This window comes from Falco naumanni, chromosome 15, assembly GCF_017639655.2.
Source record: "Falco naumanni isolate bFalNau1 chromosome 15, bFalNau1.pat, whole genome shotgun sequence".
NCBI lineage: Eukaryota > Metazoa > Chordata > Aves > Falconiformes > Falconidae > Falco > Falco naumanni.
This window is the reverse complement of record NC_054068.1, coordinates 8,599,582-8,619,068: the sequence shown is the minus strand read 5'-3', so window position 1 is coordinate 8,619,068 and position 19,487 is coordinate 8,599,582. Positions and strand designations below refer to the sequence as shown.

The 19,487-nt window shown below is 36.9% G+C and overlaps 1 protein-coding gene across 3 annotated transcripts in view; it reads left to right on the top strand.

The window, feature by feature from the left end:
* Positions 1-19,487, top strand: part of CDH8 (cadherin 8) — a 214,366-nt gene that overhangs the window by 133,911 nt on the left and 60,968 nt on the right. For all 3 annotated transcript variants that reach the window (XM_040615518.1, XM_040615519.1, XM_040615521.1), the window contains exons 6-7: positions 14,097-14,264; positions 18,175-18,362. In XM_040615518.1, coding sequence (XP_040471452.1) covers positions 14,097-14,264; positions 18,175-18,362 — 356 coding nt within the window. The remainder of the gene's footprint in view (positions 1-14,096; positions 14,265-18,174; positions 18,363-19,487) is intronic.

Below are 19,487 nucleotides of genomic sequence, written 5' to 3'. Positions count from 1 at the left end.
AGTGTTGGTATGAAGTTTTATTAGTATGCATTTAGGATGACTTTATTTCTCAGTGGTTTTAAAGTCTTGAAAGTCATCTGAAAGAAATGCCAATAAATCCATTTCTTGTTCTTTTCTGTACATGTGTCGTACTTACAACAAATTCATTTAGTTATGTCTGAGAAGTGGGGTTTTTTTAAGTGATTTGATATTATTTCTTATATTCTTTCACCTGTTACTAGAAGCTGGTTTTAATCACTGTGAGTCAAGCAGCTGTGATCTTCTAAGGAGAAGAAAACTATAACTAATTTTAAAACATAAAAAACACACATGAACATATATGACCACAAAGGAGTAAAGCAGGAGAACAAATTCTTTTCCTCGTGCAGATTAACAGAATTATTAAATAAATGTTAGGAGAAATTATTAAAGGATGCTTTTGGTAGATCAACTGTGCTAAATTTTCTTCCAATATTAAACAGAGTACTCTTAGACTCTTTGAAGTCCAGAAGTTCTGTAACTCTTTCTGGTGAGATTGTGTGGGAAAAATTATTTCCCTTTCCTAGAAGTGTCCGGATTTGCATGGACTTTAGGTAACAGTGTAAGTCAACAAATTTTAATAGATTAATGGATTAATCCTGTAAAGTATTTTCTTCTGATAGAAAGACAGCTATCCTCAACGTGTAAACAATCTCTAGAATGCGATTCAGTATTTTATTTTATGCTGCTTGTAAAACAGAATTTTGCAAAGAATAATTCTGCACAGCGCAATGGAAAAACAGTAGCTTCTTTCAAAAATAAGTATGTCAAGAGTGTTATTAATGAAGCTCCTTAGTTCGTGCTGGCTGATTTGTCACAAGTCATGTGAAAATAAAACTCTGAATAGACCCCTGACAATCAAGTATCAAAATATGTGATTTGGTTTTCTTTAATATTGCAAATTATTGCATGAAATAATGACTTGAGTTAGCTGTCTCAATTAGAGGGGGATTAGCTGAAGGCTCTTTTTCACTACCAGGGGCAGTTAGTGCTTTAGCATGGGAACACATCAGCTTTCACAGAGGAGCTGAATCTACACAGATTTTTCACTTCTTTCACACAAAAACAGCTTCAAAAATATTTCAAATGTAAAAAAAAAAAAAAGTCTCATTTTACTCAGGTTTATTATTTGTATTGCATTAACACCTTATGCTTAATCCACTGAAGTAACTATTCATCACCTAGGAAAGTGATTTCCATTATCATGAAAGCCAGAAAAAACTCCAAAGTTTTTTGGTGAACCCGAAAATCCTGATTTTTCTCGTGTTTGACTAGCATTGAATTCCCTCTCTAGCTTCATTTCCAGTTACAAATATTCCTTTGAGTAGCAGTTCAGTTACCTTGAAAGTTATGATGGTTTCTAACAGAAATTCAATCATAAAGAATGCAACTGTGGCTTTGCCAGAGTCCCTGAGTAAGTGGCTTCATATTATGGAGCTACTTCTGAACGTGTCAGCGGTTTCACATTCCCCATTTTTCTAGAAGTATGGAGGACATCAGTTTGGTTCTTCTCTAAGTCATTGCAACTGGATGAGTTTAAGTACTGAGGCCATCCTCTGTTTCTTTGCCATCTTTTTGTAATGGCCTTCATCTGTAGTGTAAATACCATAGTACTCTTACAGCCACCCAGAAATAGTGTGTTGCCTCCTGAGTATGCAGTCATTCCTATGATATTAGACAGACCTATCCATTGCTTGTAGTGTTTTAAAATTTGCAGAAGTTGTTCTTTTGCCTCAGATGTGTCTTCCTTCACTTAGAGAAATCTTCTTCGTACTAAATGTTCGGTTGTGTAGAGCCCTGCAGCATACATTTGTTTAGGATATGTAAACAATAAATATACATAGAAGTGTAGTCATTAAGCAAACCAGATGCAGGTAGTCATGTAGAAACTGCAGCTGCATATTATACAGGGTGAAAAAGATCGCTCTAAATCCAGCAGCCTTGTAGTTGTTCTTCAAAAAAGGAGTGTTGATTTCAAAAAACGTAAGGAACTATGCGGCATATTTTCTTCGTAATACCAGAATTTTGGAGCAGGGGTGTAATAATGTTTATTACATACCAGACAGAGGTTTATGGGTTGTTACACACAGTCTCAAAACACCAATAGTATTATGCTAAGATAGCTACAATTTTGCAGTAGCTTGTGGCACTGTATGTTTTACCTTTTAGAGGTAGTGATGCATAAAACATGCACACTAGTTTAGCTGCTCTACAGTTTGGATAGTAGTGCTGTTGCTGTGGGCAGATATGGTGGACATTTTTACAAGAAAATGTCCAAAGCAAATAGAAAGTATGTAGATGTTTGATTGTTTCTCTATGTTTATCCAACTTTAGCAATGTGAACCATCACAACTCTTAGTAACTAGGCTGGGAAAGCACATTATCTTACACATTCAGAAGTTTTCATGTGGGATGGATACTATTATGACACTGTACAGATTCAAGCAGCACAGCAAGGTATAGCAGCATGTTATCCAAAAGAAATCAAAACTGAAGATGATCCTCCAAGTGTGGAAGATATTTTAGGGTTTGGAGTATATTTGCAGTTTGGGGTGTTTTGTTAGATTTGGGTTGGGGGTTTTTTTGGGTTTTTTTTGGAGGGGGGGGGTTGGTTGTTTTTTGGGTTTTTTTTGGTAAGGGAAGGGGGAGAGATGTGGGTGTGTGTACAGCTACATTTTCTATGTGATTACATTTCGTTAGTGTCTCTGCTAAGTTGAAAACCTTTCTAATTCACTTGAAACATCATTGTTTCTGAATGCAGATATTGTGTCTAGAATTGTGTCTTTCCCCAAATGGAATCAACTGTTTTAAGAGCTGGACTGTGTTAAACCGATCCACTTCTGAATGTAAACATTTTAGGAAGGAGCAGCCCCCTCCACCATCACAGACTAGGAGCTGACCTGCTGGGGGGCAGCTCTGCGGAGAGGGACCTGGGACTGCTGGGGGACAGCAAGTTGCCCCTGGGCCAGCAGTGTGCCCGGGTGGCCAAGGAGGCCAGTGGGATCCTGGGGTGCATGAGGGGGACCGTGGCCAGCAGGTGCAGGGAGGTGATCCTGCGCCTCTGCTCTGCCCTGGTGAGGCTGCACCTGGAGCGCTGTGTCCAGTGCTGGGCTCCCCAGTTCAGGAGAGACAGGGAACTGCTGGGGAGGGGCAAGTGGAGGGCTGTGAAGGTGATGAGGGGACTGGAGCATCTCCCTTATGAGGAAAGGCTGGGAGAGCCGGGCCTGTTTAGCCTGGAGAAGACTGAGAGCAGGTCTTACCAATGCATGCAGAGAATGGGGCCAGGGTCTTTTCACTGGTACCCAGTGGCAGGACAAGGGGCAACGGGCACAAACTGCACCACGGGAAGTTCCAGCTGAACATGAGGAAGAACTTCTTTACCCTGAGGGTGACAGAGCCCTGGCACAGGCTGCCCGGGGAGGCTGTGGGGTCTCTTTCTCTGGAGACGTTCAAAATCCACCTGGACACGACTCTGTGCAGCCTGCTGTAGGTGACCCTGCTTTAGCAGGGGTTGGGCTAGATGATCTCCAGAGGTGCCTTCCAACCCTGACCGTTCTGTGTGATTCTGTGATTTTATGCCATTCATGGGAGTGTATCAAATGTTATCAAAAGTATAGTTACTTAGAGCTCATCTAGTTACTATTTTTCTAGGTGCCTGGCCTTTCATTAGCTTTGTCTATTAGGAGTTAAGATCAGATTTGGATCTGTGCAGGTGCCAGCACCAGGGCAGCCATAGATAAGCTGTACTGACTATAACTTTTCATTTCCTGGCTCAGACTAAAGATTGTCTGACCTTGCTGCTTAGTTTTAATGGTATGCTGAGAGCTCACCATCAGGAATAAGCCAAATCATGCCTCCCAATTCCTCTTTTTTTCTGTAGTACTCTGAATAAACAGAGGGAGCAAAGGTGTAGGATATGGCTTCGCTCCTGTGGTAGAAAGAGTTGCTACACCTGAGGGTAAATGTGAGGAAAGCAGTTGCTTACATTCTGCTTTTTTGTTCCTACCTATTTGACATTAACTATGTGTAGTTCTTATCTGAATCACAGTCTTGGTTGAAACTCCGACTTTACTCTCAACCTCCTTGCTGAAACAATTCTATAATACTGGGTGCACAGAGGCAAGTATTGGTAAGTGACCCATAAAACAATAATTTTCCATTACCTTAGATGAAAAATGCATATACTTCTGTAATTCCAGTACGCAAGTTCTTCTGTGTGAGTTATAGATACATGAAAGAAGGTAATTCAGAAGTTATTTTTCATTCAGTGCTCTGAATTGACTTAGGGTAAATGCTTTTTTGATGGCTTGTTCTGAATAATTTTCACTTTTTGTAGATGAATTTTCATATAGCTACGGGTTTTGTTGGATAGAGAGTAAATATAAATAATACATTACAAAGATACAGATTCAGGTTTTTTTCTACAAGACACTAAACTTACAACATGATGAGATCAGATTAGTAATGAAACTCATGGTGAACTAAAATGTATTCCATAAATCATTATAGTTACATCTGACTAACTGAAGTCACATACCCTGACTAGTGTGTGTTATTTGTAAAGGCTTTATATGTTGTATATATTGTATGTATTCTCTTATAATCTAAATAATGACAACCACAGTGCTGGGGAATGGGGTTCCTTAAGACTTCTAGAAGTAGCTAAAGTACACTTCTTTCTTTTAAGTTTTTCAAGATCTAATATAGATCATGACTCTCAGTTTAAAAATGAATTTATCATAATGGAACATAATATAAAGTGACATGGTGTTCTACAATATAGGAATGGCAAAGAAAATACATTGTCAGCTGTTTCTGACTTATTTACGTTTCACATGAACATAAATAATGTCAATCCTACACATACCTGAAACATAGTTATATGAAGAAGGCAAATTACGCCAAATGCCCTACTGCAATGAAAAACGCATTGCATTATTCAAGCAAAAACCTTTACTATATATGAAAAAGAATAGATTTTAAGTGCTGCCATCTTGGATATAGTCATTTGGTACAAAGCCAAAGTTCAAGTTAGTACAGCTTGGAACAGGAGACCTAGAAAATAAAAACTCTCCTAATAGAATGTGGATATTTCTTTAGAGAATGAATATTATTTTTTTTTCTTTCACACCCACCCACCCATCCACCCCATATACCTAGCTTTTACTTTCAGGTGAAAGTGCATATGCTTTAATCAACAGAGCTATTAATGATTTAGTATATGGCCCTCTCTGGACCACAGTGTTGAACCTGTGGTTCTGAAATCAGAACATAAATAAGTAGGCCTAGGCGGAATGAGAACAGCATTCAGCAGAAGTCAGGTCTGAATCTTTTCTTTTAATTCGCTTCCTTTATTATCTTCCTTCATCTATACCTTGACATACAGTCCAGCAAAATAAAAACAAGTAAGGTAACAAGAGGATATATGACAGCAACTTCCGAGTTACACCTATTTTTGTGATGTTTCAGACTATTTCTTCCATCTGGTTGTTAATGTCCAGTTTGTTAGTAGTGGTACATATCAATGATAGCACAAGCTGCCCTCAAAATACTGCATGTAGTATTCAGGAGACCCCTCATCATAAGAAAGACTGCTGAAATACTGAAGAAAGTTCAAAGCAGGGTAGCTAAGGTGAGAGAATATTACTTATAATGGAAGTTTGATTGAACTTAATTTGTTTAAACTGGATTAAGAGGTGATTAAAGCAGGGTATGAAATCACTGCACAAATATTTGAGAAGTGTTAACAAGAGAGGCACAGGGACTATTTCTGTAATTACTCATGGTAAAATGACTAAGTAGCGTTTTCAAACTAGAGAGAGACGGGAAAACAGTTTTGATAGAGGAAGTAATCTGGAACTGTAAGGGGGAAGTAATGAGATGCTAGGAACAGAACGAACTTGTGTTCAACAGAGCCTTTCTAAACAGTTCAGTTTCTAAACAGTTTAGATTTAAACCCTCATGGGATTAGTGTGGAGAAAGAACTTGTTTGACATTAGTCCGAGCCTGGATTGAGCTGCTGCTTTCTAGCTCATTTTACGTACTAGTTCTGCTGTGATATCCTTGCTAACTACTACAGATTTAAAGTTAACTAAATTTTAACTGAAATAATTTTAAGAGGCATGAACTGGGATGGGTAGATGTCTTAGCAAGTGATGTGTAGGAGCCCGTTTCCTAGAGAAGGCAGGTGTGTGCAGCAGCATGCAGAAAGTAGGTCCGTGCAGCCCAGACAGCAACATTCCCAAGAAGCAGGATCGGCTCCAGCACATGCAAGGATTTATGGAGTTTACACTGATTTCTGGAGTTTACACGTGGACACTTCCACTACAGCACCCTCAGATCTGTCTTGACAGCATTGCGTGCACTTAGGCTCAATGCTGAAAATACAATATGTTTTCAAACTAGTATAAGCCTTTTCTTGACATTCTGTACCAAGTATACTGTGCAACCTAAGGAGTTGTGTTAAGGTGTTTGTACAGAGATTTTTTTGGTGATTCTGAGAGTTGTCTTGGTGACAGCCCATTAAGAGAGTGAGTTGTACTGGCAAACCGCTAGCACAGCAGACCTGAAGTTCAGTCCTATAGTGCCTGCTTTTTATTTAGAAATATAAAGTGCAACTGTTATGGATAAGGTATGTAGGGTTGGGTCCTTCAGGAACAGTAAGAGCTGTCTTTTCTGTTTAATAAGGAAGTTTAAAATCACTGCAGAGACATTTGAAAACAGTTATGATGTTCTGTGTAAGGCAAAGATGAGTGGCTTAAGATCAAGAGAGACTGGCATTTGAAAAAAGTGATTTCTGCTTCTAGAGTTTATCTAATAATAGTAGTAACAAAAAAGCTGATATCACACATACTTCTTGCAGTTCAGAGCAATACCTCTAATGTTTTAGAAAGCTAGTGAGATAGTTCGGACTTAACCATTTTACTCATGCTGGGTAGGAAAACAGGGACTATATATCTAAATAATGTTGTGCTTCAGGAGACTGAATTAGAGAAAGGAGTTTGAACTACACAGCTAGATTGGGAAAGTATCAGAAAAAGATTCCAATTCTGTAAAGTGTCTACTATAATTATAGGAATTAGAGGATCATTACAAATAAAGTCCTAAGGAAACAAGCTCATAAATGCAGTGCAGAACGTTTATTCGCTGCATTCATTGTCAGTTGGTGACAGTGATCCTTTCACAGTGCCAGTCAAACTTGGTCCCAAGGAAAAGGGACTGGCTGGTAAGTACAGATCAAAGCTTTTACCTATACTATAAAACATGATACAAGTTCATCTGAATTAAAAAGGCAGTATTTCAGTAGGTGTTATCCAGTCATATCCTATATGATATTCAAGTAGAATATATATAGTGAAAGGTAGGTAGTGTTAATTTATGCACAATGGCAAACTTGCAAGGTCTACTTCAGAATGAAAGTAAGATCAGAATACAGAAAAATAGAAGTAATATGGGCTGAAAAGGAAAATACAATAGGCTATAGGCTGAACAAGAAACAAGAGAATGAATAAAACAATATTCAACCTTCATCTCTCAGTTTAACAGAAAGGCATTTTCCCCATTAACTTTATTAAAATATATATGGTAATAAAGTATGTACGATTAAAAATAAAAAAAAGGCACAGAATCACTCCACATAAAATCGTATAACATAATATTTAATTCCTTACCTAGTAATTACTTTTACTGTGGCTAATGTCTTAGATTTGAAACGTATCTACATCTGAATGTAGTTCAGACAACTCCTGTAATTGATAATTTTTCCAGGAAGGTAGCTGATTTTGCTAGAGACTGCAGATGTTTTTCTTGTCTTGCTAAAATAAAAATCTTAAGGCATTAGAACTATGTAAGAAATAAGTGTATTTGATATTTTTTATTTTTTTTAAATACAACTTTTATGCATTAAAAAAGTGGATCAGTATTCTTGTATCACATCATCAAAGTACTAGATTTATTTGTTTTTAATTTTCAGTAAAGTTGGTTGCGATCTATTATTTTGTTGGGAGTTATGGTACAGGTTTTCCACAGATCTCCAAGTGAAACTTTTTTATGGACTGCTAAAACGTCACTGAAGTCAGTGTTCTTCATGGGAATACAAAGAATGCACTTCACAGCTCTCTGAAGAAATTACAGGACTGATTTTTCAGGAGTTTGGGTCCTAAATGACTTTTACATTTAATAAGAATCTCCACCAAGATTTTAGCACAGAAGGAAGATCCAAGCAATTACTTAGCTCTTCCAAAATGAAGAAAGGAAAGTTCCAAAGTAGGCAAGCTGAAATAGCAGGAAGTCTTCATCAAAATGTGTGAGATGAATGAGATGCTTAAGAAAGGCTTTTCAGGGCCAGATTCCAATTTTGCATAACGATTGCTTGGTTTTGTTCCATGTTCTCAATTATTATTATGTGTAGTCCTACAGTGTTAGCATAAAGAGATCCTTAAAATAATGGAGAGGAAAGTAAAAAGTGAAAAACAGATCCTCATTTCTATTGTTCCTCTTGCTTCTCTTCTTTCTCTTCATCAGCTGTAGCCTCTGACATTGTTTCTTTTCCCCTGATCTTTTTCAGTGTGAGACAGTGTATATTCTTCTAAATAGGTTTTTGAAAGTAGTCCACAGGGGTGCATTTTAACTGCATCAAGTTGTGAGGCAGATTGTGCAAATTGCTCAGTGTGTACATTTAGGACCACTGTAAAAATAAATCCCATTCTGCAGCTGTTTTATTTGCTATTGAGCAGTGTGACACCAATAGCTGTTTAGGAAAAGCAACTCAGCCAAAAAAAAAAAAAATACTTCATATATTGGGGGTGTTTTCCTTATTGAAGAAATAGATTACTCCTTGATTTCTTTACCTTCCAACCTGCTTCCTGATGCTTCCAGCTTCAGTCAGAGGATCCATAGCTGGATTATGATGCAGGTATCTGTTCAGTGGTTGTACTACATGGCCACTGAATATTTTCCCAGGACTAAGGTTGGTGAAATATTTTAGAGTACATAGAGATAAAGCCTTATCGTGCATAATATGGAGGGAAGGGACCTTAAGTGAGAATGCAGTGAGTGCCCCTGCCCCCAATGGATCAGGGTTTGTCCCTTTTCATTCTCAACAGACATTTCTCTGAGAGGTTCTTCAAAACTTTCCGTAATGGAAATACTTCGTATTTTACAGGCAGCCTTCTGTCTGCACTTGCCTTCTCTTTTAGGAAGTGTTCCCCTGCTGTTTAACTGAAATCTCTCTCACTGCAATTTAAACCTGTTTTGTGGGTTATATTTAAGGCCCATCACTTCTCTTATCCCCAGTGGAAAAGGAAAGTAGCTCCCAGTAATTCTTACATATTTGGCTGTAAAGTCTTTCCTCATACTCTCCCTAACTATATGAACCATTTTTTTTCAAAACTGGATACACCATTCCAGCCTTATCAATATGAGTGAACTGGAAGGATTATTCCGCAGTTTTTCCTTATAACATACTAGCTAATATACCAGGAAATGTCTGAACATTTTTATCAGCAAAACGCTGTTGATTCATATTCTGCTCATTTTGACTCCACATTTTTTTCTGCCTTGTGAGTCATCTGCTCTATTGTAATTGTGAAGTTAATTGTTTCACCCACACAAGATGCTTTTAAATTGCCAAACTGAGTTGCGTCCTGCTTTTTTAGACTATCCAATTTGTAAAAATGGTTTTGAAGTCTAATCCTGTTCTTCCAGCATTTGCAGTGGCTCCCAACTTTGTCATCTGACAGGCTTGATAAGTTCTTCCTGTCTTCCGTCATTCAGGAAATATTGAATGATGCTAGAAGCAGAACAAACCCTATGAACCACTTCATCCATCTATCCACTTTGACAGTAAGCCATTGATAACTGCTCTGAATACAATCTTCCAACAAGCGTCTACCTACCTTACATTAGTTTACGGTAATTCTCATCCCTCGCTTTTAAACTACTCTGCTGTTTGGCACATATCATTTTCATCCATCATAGCATGCTGAACGTGATTATGTTTTTATTCTCGATTTGTTTCTGTGTTGAATTGAAGTAGAGCAGGTGGAATGCTCAATGAGTTAATGTTCTGTGTACTGTATGTGCATTATTATTTGGTGAGCCTGAATTGTTTTCTAAAAATAGATTGAAAATTTTAGTACTTCTTGTGAGCCTAGCCTAAGAACTGGTCAATAAAGCAAAAGAACAAATAGTTAACCTTGAAATTCTCTATGCATGACTCTCTTAGTCTGTCTTTGTCTCAATCACATTACTTAGGTGAGGATGGAGACTTTGTATGTTTAGTAATTTGCCTCCTAAGAGATATCGACACTTCTCTTTTGCTGACCTCTGTTCTGTAGAGTCTGAATACAGAAATGCTGGTGGTTACAGTCATCCTGTGTAATTTGGCTATATTTGGTGTTTAAAAATCTTCAGCTCCTCATACAGTAATTAAAACAGTAAACGTCTTTTTAGCTTTTTATCGTGTTTGAAATTGAAACCTGACTTTATTTTTTAATCGGGCAAATGGTTTATGGCTGAGACAGCAGATAGAAATATGTATAAAACTATTGAAATAACAGGTTGTGTTAGTATCTTTATACAGACAGAGAGAGAGACACACACACACCCCATCACCACCCCCCAATTTTTCACATCTTGAAAGTCAGAAACTCTAATTCTGATTTAGGTGCTCTTTAAGGTATTTAATCTTCCTGATCTCTTCCAAACCTTAGACAAGGGCTAGACTGTTCCATACATTAAGAGACAAATTAAAATACATGCCTAGGAAAAATCATCACTTTATTGAAATAATTAACTTTTCTTGGAGGAAATTGGATACAAAATGTGGCATCTTATACAAGTCATCTGTAGGCTAGACTTAAATCTGTAAATTAGGCTTTAAAAAAAGAAAATAAAAAAGAAGCAAGGGAAGCTGCTTAAAAAATAGTAATGGAGGAAAAGCTACAGTAGACAACACAAAACCCACTCAAATATTTCACTGATCTTTGGATCAGCTCTGTTAGTGAAAAAAAAATAATAAAAATAATAATAAAAAAAAATTCGTGGACCGAATTCTTATACACTAAGTTTATGTTAGCATCCTTTTCTTGAGTCATCTCATTTATAACAATAGAATTATTTGCAGAATGCATCATTATTATTCCCAATTAGTAAACCAATCAGTCCAAACCAGTCACAACTGTCAAATGCTTTTAGACGTAAGTATAATTTACCTTCCTTACCCAGGCTGTTACAGAGGAACTATGACCCTACTCTTTTACTGAATGTATTTTGCACCTATCACATCTGATAAATGTTTATTATTATCTTCTGAGTTTTACTGTTTCCCTGTTTTAATTTAAAAAATGCAACAGAAGCATATTCTTCAATGTTTTGCAGAATAACTTCTGTCCACTCCTATAGATGGAATAGAATAGTTGAATTACACAAATGTTGTACTTCAAGGCTGCTTCATTGGTTTTATAAGCACTGGATTTCATTGGATTTGTCGGGTCCTGAGCACAACCTCCTTCAAGGAGTTTAGTCAGTTAAGTTTAGAAGTGTAGCTGGCTGCATTCAAGGTCAACTGCTTTGCTGATGTGAGCTGTCATGAAGAAAGCTTCATGCAGAGGCTGTATCTCCTTGTCCTTGGGAACGGCTTTTGGGCTGAGGCTCTTCTGCTGGCCCCCAGCTGTGCTACATCTGCAGCTGGTCTTGTGCTTTAGCAGTTCTGACCCACTTCCAGACCCTCTGGCTGGGTTTCCTGGCCTGGTTTCAGACCTACCTTTTTGCTGTGCACTTGCTGGGTGACCGTCAGACTCTGTGGCTCAGCCTGGCCACTGTCTCTGGATCTGAAAGGGACCCTGACTGGCCCCTTTGCAGTCTGGCTCCTCGTTGGGGAGGTCACAGCTCCTGCCTGCCTTTTTTCTGTGCTCTGCTCCTAACTCACCTCTAACTGCACTGCAGCTGGCCTTGCTGCTCCTAACCCCTCCTGCCCCATGCTGGAATGAAAAAATCACTGATTACGCATCCAGTTCTTTGAGAGCAAGAGATTATGCAGTTGCAGACATAAAACAGAGGTTTCATTTTCATCCAGAATTATATTTATAAAATATGTAAGACAACAACACACAATATTTTATGGTGATCAGTTACAAAAGTGTAGGTTACAAGACTGATATTATGTTGTTTGGGAGTTTATGTAGCAAGCATATTGCTGTATTGGAATTCCTTACACCCCCTTGTTCTTAGCTTGGTCCTTTGCTCAGCCAAGAAGAGAAGGTCTGATCAGATTCCTAATGTTACAATACTAAAGATAAATGGATTCTAAAATTTACTAAAATGCATCTCTATTAATAATAAGGAATAGGAACATTTCTTTATTCACCAGAAGTACATGAATAGACAATCTTGGCATTTCAGCCAGTGTCATATCTAAGAAGCTTATTTAATATAAACTATCCCATGTGAAAGAAAAATTGCTATTTGAAGTCTCCATAGCTATGTTAGTCCCAATAGAGAAATCAAAACTAAGGGATTTGCAGTAAGTATTGATTGACATCCAAACCCTCCTGACAGTACTTAATAAAGAATGGGGGGTGGGGTGGGGGGTGCGGGGGGAGAAAACCAATAAATACAGTCTGAGAGCTAATGAAATGTATGATCAGGCCCCGTAACAGATATGTATGATTCAGAGTGTGAACTTGGCCACTCTATTCAACATGCACATCTTAACAAATATACAGTACAATATAGAAATCTTCCCTTCTTTTTTTTTTTTTAATGACTTCCAAAGACTTGGTGAGTCACTGTCAATGTCTGCCCATAAACTGTGCCCTTCAACTCTGTAAGTACAAGGCGCTCTTCTTTATGCCTCATAAGAACCCTCAAACACCATGGTTTAAAGGAGCTGCTGCAATGGTGGTTCAGTTCCCCCCAGCACTCTTACACTTCGCTTAACCACTAAGATAATTCAATAACTTGAACTTCGTGTTCTCTCTTCACAGACAAATTATTTTTTAAAAAAATAGAATTCAAAAACAGGATTAAAAGGAAATAAATGCCATGTTTTACTTTAATATTTAGAGTTGTTTTCCCTAGGTCTAGTGGGAGTTCTTTAGTTGATTATGATCTTTTTGTTATAATGAACATTACTAGACTGTCATGAGTATGATTGAAATCTACCATTAAACATTTAGTATTGCACTTCTCATACTGAATGTTTTCAATATAATATCACATTACAGGTGGAGAAATTTTTGGACAGAATTTTTTTTTTTTTCTATTAGATGTCCATAAAGTTTCTAGGGGTTTGCCTGAATCTGGCCCCGTATTTAACTGGACTGTCCCTTGCAGATACCTTCCTGCTAGCTCACTGACATTTAGTATTTTATATACTACAGATCATTTTACTTCTCTGTCTTTAAAAACTTCTAACCTAATAAAGTGGGTTATAGCAGCTTACTGAGGAGATTGTCCAACAAGTGACCCTCCTGAGTAGGGACAATGAGGTGACTGTGAGGTGACTGTAGGAGTTTGCAGTACTGGTGACTATGCTGAAAGACATACAGAAGGAGATGCTGCCATTCTCCAGCAGAGGTTTAGGCACTCAGTTTAGGACTTAAGGGAACAGCTGTAGCCTGCATTATATACAAGAGCTGATTAAGTAATGGTTTGGGGTTTAAAATATTTGAAAACATCTGACAAATACAGTTAACAGTGCTTACAGATTAAGTTTATTATGTCGTTGTCATCTTCTGGTTGTGAATTCTGTGGGTAAACAACAGATTTCTGTTGGAGGTAAGACAGAAACCAAAATGTTTATCAGGAAGAAAATGTAAAAATTAATATGTATCACAGGTATGATTGATTCTTGGCTTTTGGACCACAATTTCATTGCACTTTTAAATAAATAAAGGTAAGTGACCTCGAATATACTTTTCTGAGAATCTCAAATTCTTCTTTATCCTTGGTACTAAGAGGCAATTGAACTGGCTGTTTAGAAGTTCAATTTTTATATAAATATTTACACATATCCATAGGAATACTTGCAAAACTGGATTTGGTCTGTGTCTGACTTTTTCCCCCCCTTATTGTAGCTATAATTAAAACAGCTCTTCCCAATATGGACAGAGAAGCCAAAGAAGAATATTTTGTGGTCATCCAAGCAAAGGACATGGGAGGACATATGGGTGGACTCTCTGGAACTACAACAGTGACAATTACACTCACTGACGTTAATGACAATCCTCCTAAGTTTGCACAGAGTAAGTGCTATTGCATGTATTACATGTTCTCTTATATAAAAAAGTAATGTAGGGGGGTTTGTGGCTTGTTTTTTTTTTTTTTCTTTTAATTATCATATTGCCTGGGTTTATAGTGTAATTTAAAAATATGTAGCTGCTACTAGAGAAAGATTAATAGTGCTCTGTCTGATTAAGAGCTTAGGAAAGAGGGATTTATGTCCACAACAGTGCACACAGCTCTCTGTCTTCCTTGTTACCCCTCTTACATTCACACAAAAGGACTTGGAGATTTTTTAACATGTATTTATTTGCTTTCAGTGCAGTTGTTTCTAAGTGCTAGTTTTAGTTGCTGTTATACATGCTTCCATCTCACACAGGCAAGTGACACCAATGGTAAAAGACATATATAACTGATAAAAGAAATAAAGGTTTGACTAATTAGGTAATAGTGAAGAAAATAAAGGCTATAAGCCTTAGTCTAGATAATTGTTGATCTTTAATTCAAAATCCATATTTACTACTGTGGTTCCAATGGATATCTTGCTGGGCTAGGTTAAAATGATTTGGCATCCTGCTGAGATTCTCTACAAGCTTGGTAGTCTGTCTCAAAGATGAAGACAAAAAGAAAAAAGAAGAGGGAAGAGTGTAATGACTGTATTGGTTTTATTTGGAACAGGTACAATCTATTGCACTATAAGTAACCTACATTTTTATCCAGCTTGTTCTGAAAAACTAAAGTTGTAAGGTATTAAGAGCCTGGTTTGGGGTTGGAGAATGTTTGCATCTAGACTTTGTATCATTTTTACTTTATCAGAGGCATGTTTTTCTAACAAAGTATTTATGTACCCAATGTAAAATTAATTGTTTTCCACATATGTATGACTTGAAGTCCCCTTTTGCCCTGTCTGAAGACATAAAGAGTAAAATTGGTTTGTCCTAGTAGTTGGCATGTGATAAAACCTCTGCTATAGTCTAGAAAATGCACATACAGATAGAGAAAAAATATAAAATACATCTGCAGTGGTAAAAGTTTATTTACAAAATATGTATTTTATTACCTCATCATAGTGTTTTTTAACAGATAAGCACTCTATGCACAGTAAAAGGTTTTCTCTCATAAGAAAGGCGTACATTTTTTACTTCATATCACATTGCATTGCTTGCACTCACGTAGCAGTGTTTTCCAACATATGATGACAATTTCCCTAATAATGTAAACATCTGTAGCTGAGACTCGTGGCTGAAGTGTATCACCAGAATGCAGAGGGGCATGCCTTTTACACCTGCAATGTACTGTAGCTCTAAGTCAGTGACTACAGATCTACTTGTGCCAGCTTACCTGCCTTTTATATTTGTATCAGCATTTTCTGTCTCAAAAAGCTTTTGCCTGCCAGTATGAAAAAAAGCTGATCAGAAAATCAGCAACACAACTGGTACTAATTGGTACATTTGCCGGAGGTCTCAGCAGGAAGCACAGGAGTGGATGCATATGGAGATGAAACTGTACTTCCCCGGTGCAGTTTGCTCGTATCTGTTTTCCAGTAGTTTGGATACAGTGACACACTGACTCAGGAACATGAGGAAAACTGCATCGCAGATCCCTGAAATATTTCCTCTGTGGAAAATGTAGGTTAGTTTTCCTTCAACAGAATAAGTTGCTGTCTTTGAAGCTGTTACAACTATTGCACTCCAGTGCAGGATTCAAGCTGCCACCTAGAAATAGCCACCCTGTCACAACACTGACCGTTGTGCAACCTCGTGAGAAAATACCTGCATGTACTGTAACTTTGCATTATGTGTACACTGCATTTAATGAGGGTGAGCCATAGTAAACCTTGCAACTGGATGTTATTGCAAATTCTGCCTTTTAAAACTAAGCATTCATAGCATGCTGCCTAGCATTACAGATTAGTCATGACTCTGGCCTTATACAAGAGCTGATCAAGTCTTTAATGTATTTTTTTTTACACTGTTGAAGCACAGTTGGCATTTGCTTGGAAAGGAAAATAAGAAAGGATCAAACTTACAATAGAGCCTAAGCAGAATGAAATAGGAATTCATAAGATGTAATACATGCTGCTTTCACAGTAAATTGTAATGAACTCAGAAAGCAGTGTGTTTTATCGTTTATTGTTTCCAGGCAGGACAGAAATGTATATTTATGGTTTGATTTCAAAGAGCGTTAGCCTCCTGGGTTTTAGAAATGAAAAAGATGAACTTTCCCTACTTCTATGATCTCTGAAATAATTTTAGAGGCATTTTGTAAGTCACAGATATTTTTTTACCTGGAAGTTTACCGTAGGATTGTACTGAGAATAACTGTGCACTCCTGTGAAAGCCAAGGGTTTTCAAAGATGCATAATGCGGATTTTTGGTCAGCTCTGCACTATGACTTCTTGACAGGACAATTCATAATTCTTGAGAGCAATTTGTGTAAAACACTCAGCTGCATCATAATATTTTTTTACAACATTTTGTAAATTATCTTAATAAATCTGAGAGAAAAATACCAACTTAAAAATGCAATCAACTGTGTCTGGAGATTCAAACCACAAAGCAGTATAAATTATGAACACATAATTTCGTCTCCTGAGGCACTTGATTGCTTTGGCTGCTCGTTGTTTGTGAGCCATTATGAATATTCTTGAGTAATCTTGATGATCTCCAAATTATCACTAATAATTTAGCCTAGAAATATGAAAGCAAAAAAAATTCACTTTGGGACAGATTATATGTAGAGCCAATATATGTATTTGTGAATTCCTCGCAGTTTCCTGTTGGTAATGCAATCAGCCTACAAACGGTTAAAGCAACAATTCCAAAATATTTTGGGTTTAGATAACTAATAGCAACATGTAACAACAAAAACCACCTGTTGCCTTGGAACAACTGTGAGGACAGAAAAGAACAAGTCCAGAACCCTTTGTAAAAAACTATTTTGTGTTGGATACTAACCTTGAATACCTTTTAACTATTTTAACTACTAAGTAGCACTGCAATTGATTAGATCACATATTAACTGTAGCTTCAATAAATGTCAATTAGTGAGAGGTAAAAAAAAAAAAAGCACTCCATAAAGAATTTTTGATGTAAAGCATGCACGTGTCTTCTGTTTTTCAGAGTACTGGTAAGAACTGGGAGATATTATAACAGAATTGGTATTTCGAGTTTTCTTTTAAAAAAACACATTTACCTAAAATAATATATTGCAAGTTCTAAGCAGATTTTTGACACTTCTTAGGTCAGAAGGTCTGAAGCAAGTATTACAGAAAATAAAAAACTTGACAATTTGTATAGCACTTTCTAGTGGATTCTATTTTAACCCTACAACCAAATAGTAAATGCAGTAATGATTGCTATGAAAAGTTATTATCGCCTTTAAAAAAAATATTTGGGGAGTTTCCTTCAATGTTTCTATTTAGTTTCTTACCACAAAAAGGAAGCTGGAAAGGGTTAAACAGACAAAACCAAATTAAATTTAAAGGATAAAAAAGTAGTAAAGACCTGAAATTGTATAAAGCATCTTTAAAGCATTAGACCATTTTTCTACAGAGTGAAAGCCAAAGTTTCATAGCTGAACTCTAACTGCATGTCTATAAATAAAATGGTAAGTTCAGTGGTGTCTGCAGTAGAGAAAGTTACATACTTCCAGTGTTGGAGGTAGGTTTTTATTGATGTTTGCCAGCACTAAGCATCCCTGCAAGAAAGAGGCAGGCTATTACTGTAATGAAAAGAACATTCACATATAGTAAACTGAATATTCCTATATGAGGAACATGTTTTGCTGCTTTCTGTAAATAACTTGTGTAAATGTGGTTTGTATCAGCTGCACATCTCAAGAGTTTGCATTGGGGAAGTATAAACAAATGAAGAGCACACAAGAGATACTGGAAACAGGTGTAATATTTAGTCTTTTCCTCTTATTTGTAAGGTCTGTATCACTTCTCAGTAATGGAAGATGTTGCTCTTGGTGAGCCAATAGGAAGGGTGAAAGCAAATGACCTGGATATTGGAGAAAATGCGAAATCATCCTATGATATTATTGAAGGAGATGGGATGGATATATTTGAAATTACTACAGACGCCCAGACTCAAGACGGCATTATTAGAGTGAGAAAGGTAAATGGTATCTTTGTTAAAAAAAATAATAAATGTTTATTTTACATACAAACAACCAGCCACACTTTACTTTATGAGAAAATGCTGGATTTCCAAGAATTCTTTTATCTATGGATGGGGTGTCAAGCCTGTGAACTGATAAAAAAGGGTTGTATTAGCCATGTCCCTCAAAATTGCCATTTAGGTGACAACTGGGGAGACGTCCATGGAAGTATTTGCAGTGCTGGGAATGTGTTAATCTTATCTGGGCTTCCATGTGGTCAAATCAGATTGGTTTTGCTTTCTTGGTTCCAAAGGAGAAGAGCAGATTGATATGCTTTGTTTGTTCCATAAAATCATAAAATCAGATACCTTTTTCTCTATTATTTGATTTGCTGTATGACTGGTAAAATAGTATTCAGAAAAAAAAATAATTTGAGGCATATTATTTAATCACCTGATGTATGAGAGACTGTCTTCCAGCTTTTCTCATGCTGAACTCTCTTTGCTCAATGAATAGTGATGTCAGTGAACCTTATCAAGCAGATCAGTGCTGTTTCATATGAGAAGTGCCAATTTCAGGCCCTGAAGGAGTCTGCAATTGTTACATTTTCTATGTTTGTACAGTCTTGATGTATGGAAGGTGCATCAAGATATATTCTTGATGTGCAATGTGCACAACAGAAGGACCACCCAATTATATACAGAAATGTGCAGAGAGACAGCATACCTAGAACAAAACTTGGCCAGTAATGTCAATGAAATATTAATTACAGATTTAATTATCATCATTTTTTGTGGAAGGAGGAGAGAGCTGATTCTCATGCTGTGTTCTGAAAAAGGATACGAATATAATTTGTAACTCTGGCATAGAGGGTTTTAAATACATAACAGAGCACTCTAAATTAATCTTTGTTTTCTCTAAAACCCAAAATAAACCCCTAAAACATGACATTCCAATGGAAAACAAACCAAACCAAACCAAAACAAAACAAAACCCAAGAAGAATCCAGCGAGTATGGGTAAATAATATTCAACTTGTACCTGTGATTAAAGAGGTCAGGTAGGGTCCCTGTCAAAAGATTATATTTTCTGTTTCTTGGTTGTCAGCCCTGTAGATTTATAATAAAATTATGTGTATTTACA